This window comes from Malaclemys terrapin, chromosome 1 (assembly GCF_027887155.1).
Source record: "Malaclemys terrapin pileata isolate rMalTer1 chromosome 1, rMalTer1.hap1, whole genome shotgun sequence".
NCBI lineage: Eukaryota > Metazoa > Chordata > Testudines > Emydidae > Malaclemys > Malaclemys terrapin.
Genome location: NC_071505.1, coordinates 82072295 through 82084342, shown reverse-complemented (window position 1 = coordinate 82084342; position 12048 = coordinate 82072295). Strand labels below are relative to the sequence as shown.

Genomic DNA, 12048 nt, shown 5'->3' with positions numbered 1-12048 from the left:
GCCTGAGCTCTGGGATCCTTCCACCTCACGGTCCTATAGTCCTCGCTCCAGTCCGATCCTGAACACCTACACTGTTAAACAGTCCCTTAGCCTGAGCCCTGTGAGCCCGTGTCAGCTGGTTCGGGCCGGCCCTGGGTTTTTAATTGCAGGCATGACAGGCCTACTTTTGTTCCCTGCACAGCCAGTAGGCTGAAGTCTGATTATAGTGGTTCTGTGGATCTGATTACTCAAAGAAAATAAATTAACATTTAAATGCAGAAAGATTTCCCTGTTTAATGCAAATTGCTGATCTTTTCCTTAATTATCAACTTGGGTATTATTTTGGTGACAGCTAAATAATGTAACGGTTGTGTATTTTTCTGTATAACTATTAGATAGCAAGACTGGATAGAGATAAAGAAGAACTGCATAATCAGCTGCTTAGTGTTGATCCCACAAGAGACAATAAGCGAGTGGAGGTACTCCTAAGAGAAAAGGCTCAACTACATCAAAAATTAAAAGGTTTAGAAGCTGAGGTAGCAGAACTAAGAGCAGAGAGAGAAAATAGTGGTGTGCAAGCAGATAATGTGCAAAGAATACAGGTACGGCAGTTGGCGGAGATGCAGACTACAATGAGATCTCTGGAGGTAAGAAGTTTAATTGTCTCCCAGGGGAACACAGGAAATAAATTTGGAAGTTTTTGGCCAGTAGGCTCTGGTTCCATGGACATGCTAAAGCATTAAAAAAAATTGCATTTTTTGAACTTACTCTATACTTCTGATTTTATTTTTAAGTCATCACTTCTCAAATTCTGTCATAGAATGGGCTACATCTTAACTGAAAGATTCTCACAGACCATGTACCTTCTCACCCACAGTTCTATTTGCAGTCACTTAAGATGCATATGTGAACTGCAGTTGCTTAACTGGAATTTAATATGGGGATAGTGTGTGTGTTAATTGTCTTTAATACAATAAAAGTTTTGTCCTTTTAAAAAATGTAAATTATATGATCTATTTTTGCTCTTCATTTAAGCAGCCCCACTCACTTGTTGTGTTCATGTGTTTTCTTCTTGCTTGCCTACCAGGTGGTACTCGTGTTTTCTGCACATGTTGCCACAACTTCCTAGCTTCCTTTTCTTGTCCCCTTGCACGTACTTCCCTACTGTAAGGTCCCATCTATCCTACTCCTCTTCTGTGCATGCTTTTCAGGTTTCAGTTCTCCACTGAACATTCCTCACTGGCTTGAGGGCTTCCGTCCCATTAATGGTTCCTGTTTTTCGCCTGTTGGCAGCTCCAGTCTGTGATGGCTTTTCTTCCTACTGTGTAGCTGCAGCCCATAGTTAGACTGGCTTCCTTTCCATCTTACTTTTATAGGTGCCCAAGCTCTTCACTGCAATAGTTTGTCCAGACGTCCCGATTTTTATAGGGACAGTCCTGATATTTGGGGCTTTGTCTTGTATACCCTCCACCCCTTGTCCCAATTTTTCACACTTGCTATCTGGTCACCCTACACTGCAGTGAGCTGTATCTCTGTAAAAGCAGCTAGAAACAAGGAAGAACCAGCACTAGATGCCTGCCATATTGCTGTGGATTACCATCAAGTCGTCCTGAAGACCACAACTTGACAAACATTGTGGTAGATTTTTTTTAAATGGGCAAGGCATCTTAAAGACCTATCAAAATGCACTTCAGTACGCTCAGATCTACTCTAATCTTAATTTCGTAATTGTTTAAATCTTATTGGAGAAAAATAACTTGATTGAAGTCAATGACCTGGGTTAAGCATCTACTTGAAATTTTACTAAAATGCTGTCTTCCAATACCACAAAATGCAGAGTACTGAAACTGTTATTTATCCTTTATGATGTTGACTTTACAGAGGTACACTGTAGGTGTTTTTGTGCTGGGGTGTGCATCTACAAAAGCCTTTTTGGAGCACTGCTTGTAGACACACATGTCCTTACAGCCTAACAGTTTACTGGCGGAGGGTATAAATACCTGACCCGTCTAACCAAGCTTCAGGTCCTCTTGCCTCCAGAAGGCTTAGGGGTGTGTGGGGTGCATAAGAGTCTGTGGGGGCAATGTAGTTGGAGAACAAGTGTTACTCAGAGTAAATTAGAGAGAGAACATATTGTACAGCAAACCTCTACTAAATATAAATTAAGGCTATATTTTAATCACTGGTAGTTTTAGTAAAAGTCATGGACAGGTCAGGGGTAAACAAAAATTCATGGCCCGTGACCTGTCCGTGACTTTTACTATATACCCCTAACTAAAACTTGGGCCAGGGGGCTGCGAGAGCTCTGGGGGGGTGGGCCAGGACCCCCGCTGGTGCTGGGAGAGGGAGGCAGGCAGCAGTGTGCAGCCTGGAGACCCTTCCCCCCCCCCCCCCCCCCCCCCGGTGCTGGGGGCAGGGGAGATTTGGCAGGGGCTGGCAGGCTACCTACCTGGCTCCAATCAGTTTGTCGTTGCAGCTCCTAGGGAAGGGGCGGCCAGGGGGGCTCCGCGCACTGCCCCCGCCACAGGCGCCAGCTCCACAGCTCCCATTGGCTAGGAACTGCAGCCAACGGGAGCTGCGGGGGCAGTGCCTGCGAGTGCAGGCAGTGCATGGAGCCCCCTGGGCCTTCTGCCTAGGACAGGGGTGGGCAAACTTTTTGGCTTGAGGGCCGCATCTGGGTATGGAAATTGTATGGCGGGCCATGAATGCCTGGTGGGAGAGGGGGACTCTATGGGGTGTAGCATGGGAGGGCTCTATAAGGGATGTTACTGAGGTGGGGGAAGGGACGACTCATCGGGTGGAGGATGCTCTATCAGGGTGGTGCTGGGGACTCCTAGGGGCCCTGTCGGCAGTGACACCACTGCCACGAGTGGAGGCACCCTAGCTGGGATCGGTGAAGCCCCTGGGCGGTTTCTAGACTCTAAAGGGTGGGTCTATAGGAGTCCGGGAGGGGATTGGGAGAGCTGCCGCATGGGGGGCTGCTGTGTAGGGGTGAGGTTCTGATCCCGGAAACAGCGTAGTGAAGTTGCGCCTGCGCAGTGTGGCTCTACGTGCCGGAAGATGGTGCGCATCAAGGGAATTGTGAGTCGGGGGCTGGGGAGCACTGGGCAGGTAGAGCGGGGCAAGCCCCAGACCTCACTCCCCAGCGGGAGCTCGCGGGCCTGATAAAAACGTCTGACGGGCTGGAAGCAGCCCACGGGCCACAGTTTGCCTCCCGTGGCCTAGGAGCTGCAGGGACATGTCTGTGGGATCCCGGGAGCACCCCCGCACTCAACCATACTCTAGCCCTGAGGCCCCCCCCAACACACCCATACTGCTGCTGCTGGCCCTGAGCCAGCACCGGCTGCTGCAGAAATCACGGAAGTCACTGAATCCATGGCTTCCATGACCTTAATATACGCAGCCTTAATATAAATATGTAATATGTAAGCCAGTCGTGCCTAAAAAGCCCTAATCAAGATTGGGACCCTATTGTTATATACAATGTACAAATGCATATCAAGAGATAGTTGCTGCTCCAAAAAGCTTATAAATACTTTTTTTATTCAAGGCAGAAAAGCAGTCAGCTAAGCTCCAGATTGATCGTATTGAAAAAGAACTACAGCTGAGTAATGAGCAGAATACTCTCTTAACCAGCAAATTACACAAAGCTGAACGAGAAATCAGTGCCTTGGCCACTAAAGTAAGTGCTTTTGTGGTATCAGCAATATATTTTCACATCTGGTTTCAAGCTGAAGAAAAGGCGGTTTCATCTGACTTTTTAAAACCATGTTTCACTTTATTTTTAATGTAGAACTCTTTTCTGCCCTTTCAAAGTCTATGGTACCCGTAATAAATGTTCTTTAATTATAGCTGGCAGGATAGATATGGAGTCTGTAATGCTACAGAAAAACATGATCACTATAAGTGTCTTTGGAGTCTGAGATTTTTATCCTTATCTCATTCTGTGGATTTTTGTTTGTTTTTGTCTTTTTATGATGTGGTGCTTGAAGAGCCACATTAGTACCATACTAGATTTTTCCAACCGCTAATAAAATATGTCTGGTGCTATCAAATAAGGGTTGTGATTGCTTACTTTAATAAAAATCATCAGGCTATAGTGACAAATCTTAACAAAAGTGCTAGAACTTGAAACAAAAAAGAAAATTGGATTATCAAGATTTGGTTTCTGGTGATTTTTAAAATAATTCTAGCTAAGAACAAGAACAATGTTACTTGTCTAATGAATCATTCATTTTATAGTCTGAAGTAAAGAACTCTGTTTTGTATTTTCCTTTCCTCCTGGAATTGCTCTAAAAAGTGCCCATCTGGTGACTTTCTTCTAACAGTCAAAACAACTTAATTTTCCAGAAATATTATTTGACTTAATGTTAGCTTTACTTCTCATTTGTATATCAGAAAATATACTCAGAATTCTAGTCCCAGAGAAGAGGATGCGTGGACAGACATTATTTTAACAATCCTCACCGCTTCTTTCCAGTGCATCTTGGAGAGAATTCCAATGGAAATAATAATACAAAGTAAACCTTAATACCTTCAGTCTCTACTGGAGAGATTGTGGTTAGACTGCCCACACCATTTCTGAGATTGCCCACAGATCCGCAACTTCTGATCACACACATATACCTCTACCCGATATAACGCGGTCCTCGGGAGCCAAAAATCCCTACCGCGTTATCGGTGAAACCCTGTTATATCAGGGTAGCGGCGGCAGGGATCCAGCGATGATTTAAAGAGCCCTGGGCTCTGGCCGCTGCGTGGAGCCCGGGCCCTTTAAATCACAGGCCGAGCCCCGCTGCCACAGCTCCGGGGTAGCAGTGGCAGGGCTCCAGTGGTGATTTAAAGGGCCCGGGGCTCCCCGCAGCAGCCGGAGTCCCAGGCCCTTTAAAGCGCCGCCCGAGCCCCGCTGCTGGAGCCCCGGGGTTACCCGTGCTATATGCGAACCCGTGTTATATTGGGTCGCGTTATATCGGGGTAAAGGTGTACAATACCATGCAGAATACCTTCAACACAGTTTTGTTTTTGTTTTTTTAAATCAACAAACAAAAATGGAAACACTTATCTATTGCCTTTTGGAACATACCCCCCAAAATAATAAACACACAACCATTCAAAATATTACATTATTTAACAGCTGTTGTTATCACTATAATATGGCTCAAAAAGCTATCCAACACAAGAAATGTGAAAGATGGAACAAATCACAAATTTAATAATCCCAGAACTTGTTCAAGATGAGCTTAAGCACACCCAGTACTCACAATACAAATCAACCAAAAAGACAACCTCAGCCCTGAATTACATTTTCTCAGGCAGTATGATTCTAACTTTCTGTAGGAAAAGGACAAAACACCAAACAACCCACATGCCTACTCATGTAACGTGCCACACCTAGTTCTTATTTATCTAATTATTTATATTATAGTAGCATCTGGGGATCAGGGCTCCATCAAGGTAGGCATTGTATGAACAAATAAGAAGAAAGCCCATGTCCTGGAAAGTGAGTGCCAGGTAACTTCAAAAAATAAAAATAAAAAAATAAAAAGAGGAAAAAATGAGTTAAAACAGTAGCCTGGCCCTTCCATCCCTTTTTTTGCTCTTGTTTGCTCCCCACCAGAAGCTGTACAAGGGGTGTGGAGTCTTGGGGTTGTGTTAATTTTTGTTCTCTGTAAGACCGCAGGAGTGTTGAGGAATTTGACTAGATAGTACTGTTTTTGGAGGGTAGAAACTTCCACGTAAGCAGGTCTGCTCCAAGAATGTGTGCAGTAAGTCCCTCCAGTGCTGTGCTCCCCTCCCACTGTGCATCCACACAAGCTTATTTCAGAACACAGGTCCTTTGAGTGCACAAGTGATTTATCCCACTTCTTCAGATGCACTTCTTCAGACTTGCATCTGAAGAAGTGAGGTTCTTACCCATGAAAGCTTATGCTCCCAATACTTCTGTTAGTCTTAAAGGTGCCACAGGACCCTCTGTTGCTTTTTACAGATTCAGACTAACACGGCTACCCCTCTGATACTTGACACCAAGTGATTTATGTATCCTCCTTGGGTTTGCGCCTCAGAAAGCTCCTTAAGTATTTGCTGAATTGCCCTAAGATGTTCTCAACTTCATATTTAAGCATCCAAATCCACAGTGTAGTTACTACTTAAGCTACTGTGTCATTCTTAACCATTTACAACTTGTAAGTGCTAGCAGATTGTAATTACATTTGTCATTACAAATGGATTTTCATTATAAGTGCTTTTCCTCTAGATATTTAATTCTCACTGACCATGTAATTACTGTGCAGTAAGAGCCTAAACTATAGAAAGTTTCATGTAGGAAGTAATTGCCTTTAGTGATTTGATGTCTTGTTTAAAACTACTGTTTTTATGAGGCAGTTTTTATGCATACAGTTTCAGAAAAGATGCATCTGGTTTCAAATTATTTTAAAACTATGAACAATTGGATTTTTAAGAAAGTTGTGTAGCAAGCTATGATTTCTAGATGCTGTAAGTTGCTGTCAGACTGAACTGAATAGGGACTTTTTCAGTGGAATTATTATTTGTTGTTTTTCCTGTATTTTTGTATCACTTCATATTGTTAGAATCTCTGTAGCTTCATTTTGGCTAGAAGTTGAGGAGGTTTAAGCCAGGATGGAAAAACATGAAAGCTAGAGTGCTGGCAGATTGACGTAAAATGGAGAAAACATCAAGGTCCATAATACTGGACCAATGTCTTAATGAGGCACTTCAAGTGAGCAGCCTTCTCAGCACAAGCTTTGGACAACTGCTTGGAGGAGATGTACGCTTGAAAATATCAAGATACCACATTTTGTTTAGAAATACAATCTGTCTCATTGGGTGTGGAAAATCACAATAAATAAAAGAGCACAAGCTTTTTCTAAAAAGGATGCTTTCCAGTCTGGTGCTTATAGCTGGCTGGTTCAACATGATGTATTAAAACTCTAGTATATGATGCCTTGGTAACTGGTTGAGTGTCTGCTCTGAGTACATCTTTCCTATGGAGACGTATAGTGCAGAATTAAGCATGTGCAGTAACTCATATTAACAGTTACTTGTAATTTATCCAAGAATTTCCAGTGTCTTCAATTTGAAGGATTTATGGAAAGAAAGTGGCAATGGAGTATAATTTGGGGAGTCACCGTGTATTAAAAGCCTTATTGTTGCTATGTGGCTATGGGATATATAGCCTCCTTAACCTGGACGCTTGGTTACTCTGAAGTGGCTATGTGAAAAACAGTGGATGAAAAGAATTTATTTCACAAAGTGTATCTTCTAGAATAAGCATGGATTGCCATTGTTTAAAGTATTTTCTTGTAAGGAAGCTGCCATATGAAAAGCTTGGATCAAAATAATTGCTAGGGTATATTATTAGTGATTTGGTTTTATTTTCTAATTAACAGGTAGATGAACTTAAGCATTCACACAAATTAGAAGTAACTAATGTCAGACTGGAGGCAGCAAGAGCCAAGAGTGAGGTAGAAAGAGAGAGAAACAGGATTCAAAGTGAAATGGATGGTAATGTGCAATTAGTTTCTAATGGTTTCTGTTGTAACCTGCAGCTCCTACCACACTACAATAAAAATTAACCTCAGAAGAAACACGTTGACTATCTGCACTACAATAGATAATCTGAAAATGAATTTGCTGTCTAAAAACATTGCTGTATCCCCTAATCCAGGTGTAGAAACTGTGTATGAATGACTCCCAATTTATGTAAATTAATGAACCCAGGACACATGTTAGCATAATCTGTGCTAATTCACATATTTAGATAACTTGCCTTGTCAATTTTATTGAATATTGCCAATTGTATAGTCAGTTTCTTTTTCTTTCTGTTATAATTTAGTGCTTGAACTAAGGTTTTAATGTCTACAGAAGACTGCCAATGGGACCTCCTGTATTCCCTGATTCTATGAAATTTGCCACAGAGTTAGGCTCAAGGAGCTAGGCTTTCATTTGAAGAAAAACGATTGTTTCTAGCCTTCATGGTTTTGAAGAAAATCTTCCAAAACCAGTTGGAATGTAATCAGTGCATTTGTTATCTGCCTGAATAGGTTGACAGTCTGAAATAACAGCTTATAGGGGTGTGAATGCCAAAGCTTCCTGGGGGCAATTTAAATATCAAGACAGTTTAACTGTTTCACAGCTGATCATTTTAGCAGACATTCACTTTATCCAACAATCCCAAAATATAGCCCTCATTTTCCTGGATGAAAAAAAGAAGCTGTCAAAACCTCTAGCTTCCTCCCCAAGGTTCTAGAAATATAGTTATTTGCTGTTAATACAAAAATGTGTAGTCCATTGAAAACTGAAAATGTCAGAACAAAGTAAAAACAGTTAATTTAATATTAAAATAAATAACATACTTACTTCATTATTTATTTTGATATTTCATTCCACAAACCCCTTCACTTTTAAACTTACCTGAAGCTGTTGCAGAATTTTCAGTTTCTTACTGGATTGCCTAATAAATCAAGGGTCAGGTCCATCTTGCCATTGAGTACATGGGCCCTGAATATCACATTAGTTTTCTCATTTCACTCTTCTTCTTACAGCCATATTATTTAATCATTCAGAATCACATGGGGCAGTAACTTTTCCACTACTGTTGATGTTTCCACAAATCTGTTTTCCATTATTACCGGTCTCTGGTACATTAGAGTTTTAGGTTTTCAATATAGTCCGTATTCTTCCCAATTCCACTCCATTTTTGTTTTAGTGAATTAAAACGGGGGATATGCTCTAACTAGATCATTACAGTTCCATTAGTGATTTATTATTCGTTTCCCATCAACTTCAGCTTGTACTCTCTAAGTATAATGCATTTGTTCACTTAACCCTTCCATATCCACAATGGAATATTTTATCCAGGGCATTTGTTTAGCTAATATGGCTGTTTGCTAAATCTAAATTGCAGACTCAGTTCTTAATCCAAGTTTGTGCTGCTTATTTTAGTATTTTTAGAAAAATATTTAGTCATGATTACATAAGAATTAGTCTCTAAATTTGTTTTCTATTTTAAAGTATTTTTATTTAACAGTAGTAAAAGTCTTGCACATTTTATCTCATTAAAATACTTGAATATTATAGGTGAGTGAAAAGTGGATTCACAGTTCCATTTTATCCGTGTCTGTAAAATGATTTTAATACTTTAAATATTTCATCATGCTGATGTATATATTGTATAAAACAGGATTGCATTCAGACAATGAAATTCTCAAGGCAGCAGTTGAACGCCACAAAGTGCTTTTAGTAGAAAAGGATCGTGAGCTCATTCGTAAAGTACAAGCTGCCAAAGAAGAAGGCTTTCAAAAACTTGCAGCATTACAGGAAGAAAAGTATGTTCACTTGTTTACTGCTCTGTTTTTAAAAAGGGTAGGGGACAGCATGACTTAACTTGTTTAATGTTATATTCAACTGAACATTTTTGCTGTCACTTTGTCCTTGTAATAGTTCTTGTGTAAATATTGAACGTTGTTTCAGGTTAGAACTTGAGAACAGATTAGCTGAGTTAGAGAAAATGAAAGTGGAACAAGATGCTTGGAGGCAATCTGAAAAAGATGAGTATGAAGAGAAATTGCGTGTTATGCAGCTGGCAGAAGAGTCTAGCAGAAGGGAGCTTCAGAATGTTAGGTAATGTATGTGGGGTTTTTTAAAAACCTTGTTTAAAATATACAAAGTGTTCTAAAATAAAAAAAAAATTTAGCTTCATATAAAAAGGAAAACAGAATTTATCATTTAAAAAACAAAGCTCAGAGGATGTTTCTCCAAGATTTCTGTGCTTCCATCCATGTGTCTGTTTAATGTTGTCTGACTTTTAGTGCCCTTAGCAATCTTAAGAGCCTTTCTCTAAGCCACAGGATTTGGGGACTTCAACAGCAGAGTCAAGGGAAAGGGTAGGGACGGCTTTGTGGCCTGCATCATGCAGGGGGTCAGACCAGATGATCATAATGGTCCCTTCTGACCTTAAAGTCTATGAGTCTGAGTCTATGAGCCATGGGTTACAGAATTTTATGCAGAATATCTTTTTTCCCCCAATAAATGCTGTTTAAAGTCATTTTCAATTAGTTAAATGTTAAAAACTGATCTCTTGGTGGCTGCTGGTTCAGGCCCGCAGCACCAGAAACCACTCTTTCCCTAGAATTGAGCTTTTGTGAACATGTGGCAAATCAAGAGGCCTAATTTGATTGCTCCTACTCTGTAAGCACACTTATTCTGTACAGGTTTTAACTTAACAGTTGTCAAAGTTCTCAGTGGAGTTCTACAACTGTTTATCACATCCACATACCCCAGTGTCAAATCAAGGATATATAAAATCAGGCAAATCATTGGAATCTATGACATTAGTGCAGTCTAATCATACAGTAGAAACATGACTTCTTATTTTATAATTGACGCAAGAGTGTATTGTGAGTATCAGCCTTTCAAATGGCTAAACAGACTTATCTGTTTAACTACTAACAAGCTGAATAGTTATGTTTTAGAATAGTTACATTTTAATTCGACAAAAATAACGATACTTCTATTAAATTTTAGGTTAAAACTTCAACAGCAAATTATTCAGTCTGAGGAGTTAGAAAAAGAGAAAAGTGAAAATGCTGATCTTAAACAGGTAAGAGTTTGTATCATACTGTGATATTTTACTGTGAATGGTTTTCATCCCTTTATTCGTTTAAATCAAAGAACTCTTATGTTCATAGTGAAACTTCTTTTTTTCAATGCTCTTTAAAACTCAAAGGGCAAAAATGGATAGAGGGACAGTCTTTTCTGAGCCCTTATAAATGGATTTATCACAATCTTTTGCTTCAGCTACTTATTTCTCTTTATGTATTCTAAGGATTTCAGAACTCAGAATGTTGCTGGTCCTTTGGTCTAATAAATACTGTTAACTGGAGATCCAGGTTCCATACACTTATAAACTGTTTCTCAGTAATACTTTGTATTTACATTGCACCTTTCACCTAAGGTACTTCAACTGTTTAAACTCAGGTGAAGTGGCTTGCCAAAACTGCACCATGAATTGGTAACAGTGTTGAAAATACAATCTTAAGTCTTCTAACTCCTGATAGGCCATGTTGTCTCCTGTGTAACTAATGAACCTAACAGATCCTTAAAGAAAAGGAGACTGCAGTACATATTTCATGCTTCCCTAGAATCCAGTTATGGAGCTATGTCTTTGAAAAAGCTGGCTACTTATTTAGCCAGAGTGAATTTACCAATCACAGTTTCAGCTGAAGGGAAAATAGGTAGATGTTTACAGTGAAAAAGACCAGTTAAGAGTGAGGATATTAGTAAGTGTCTTAAAAAAGCCCACCTCTCATACCAAAGACAGTTTGGGTGGAATTATCAAAAATGTTCAAGTGTTGGCCAAACTGTTCCTGGTGAAATCAGGTAAAATTCTTATTTACTTCAATGGGAGCAGTCAGACCAACACTTAACACTCCTGAAAATCCCACCCATTAACTTCATGAGTGAGTGAGTGCTGTGCCCTGTTGGCAAATGCTCTCTTCCAGATAAGTATGGAGGGGAAATAAAGCTCAAGTTTGGTTACCCAGGGATCTTCTAACTCAAAAGACAATACATAATATTTTTCACAGTTGCCGCTATGAAACAGAGTTAAATTTAGAATTCTAGCACTTACCTGAACTCCAATTAGTTACCAGATTGAAGTGTTGTCTTATACTCCAAAACTCCTGCAACTTACTTTGCTCTTGTAAAATTTCATAACAGCATTGTAATTATGGGTGAAGAGGCGCACATATTATGTGCTCTTGTCTTCAGGCACATGTAACTTTTCCCAGAAAAAAATTCTCTTTAGACTGAAAGTTCTCATACTTGTTTACACTCCAGAGATGAGTCTGCTTTTTGTTTTTTAGAGTTTGAGGAAAATCCATTCAGTGATTTTTGAGTTAATTGTCTGGCAAAATGTGTGTTCACATTAAAGAAAACTGTTCATATGTTCTTTTGCACTTGCAGCTGACATGCAAGGAGGCTGTGCAGGGGAGTGCAGAGGTACTCCCCTTCACAGTCATGTAAGGTTGGGCCACAATCCTGGCCCTTTGT

General features: G+C 40.2%; 1 protein-coding gene across 4 annotated transcripts in view; it reads left to right on the top strand.

Annotated features, from left to right (window-relative positions):
- CEP83 (centrosomal protein 83) overlaps positions 1–12048 on the top strand; it is a 40695-nt gene that overhangs the window by 17592 nt on the left and 11055 nt on the right. For all 4 annotated transcript variants that reach the window (XM_054028168.1, XM_054028152.1, XM_054028175.1 and 1 more), the window contains exons 6-11: positions 375–626; positions 3530–3661; positions 7386–7500; positions 9179–9323; positions 9469–9618; positions 10522–10597. In XM_054028168.1, the coding sequence (XP_053884143.1) occupies positions 375–626; positions 3530–3661; positions 7386–7500; positions 9179–9323; positions 9469–9618; positions 10522–10597 (870 nt within the window). The remainder of the gene's footprint in view (positions 1–374; positions 627–3529; positions 3662–7385; positions 7501–9178; positions 9324–9468; positions 9619–10521; positions 10598–12048) is intronic.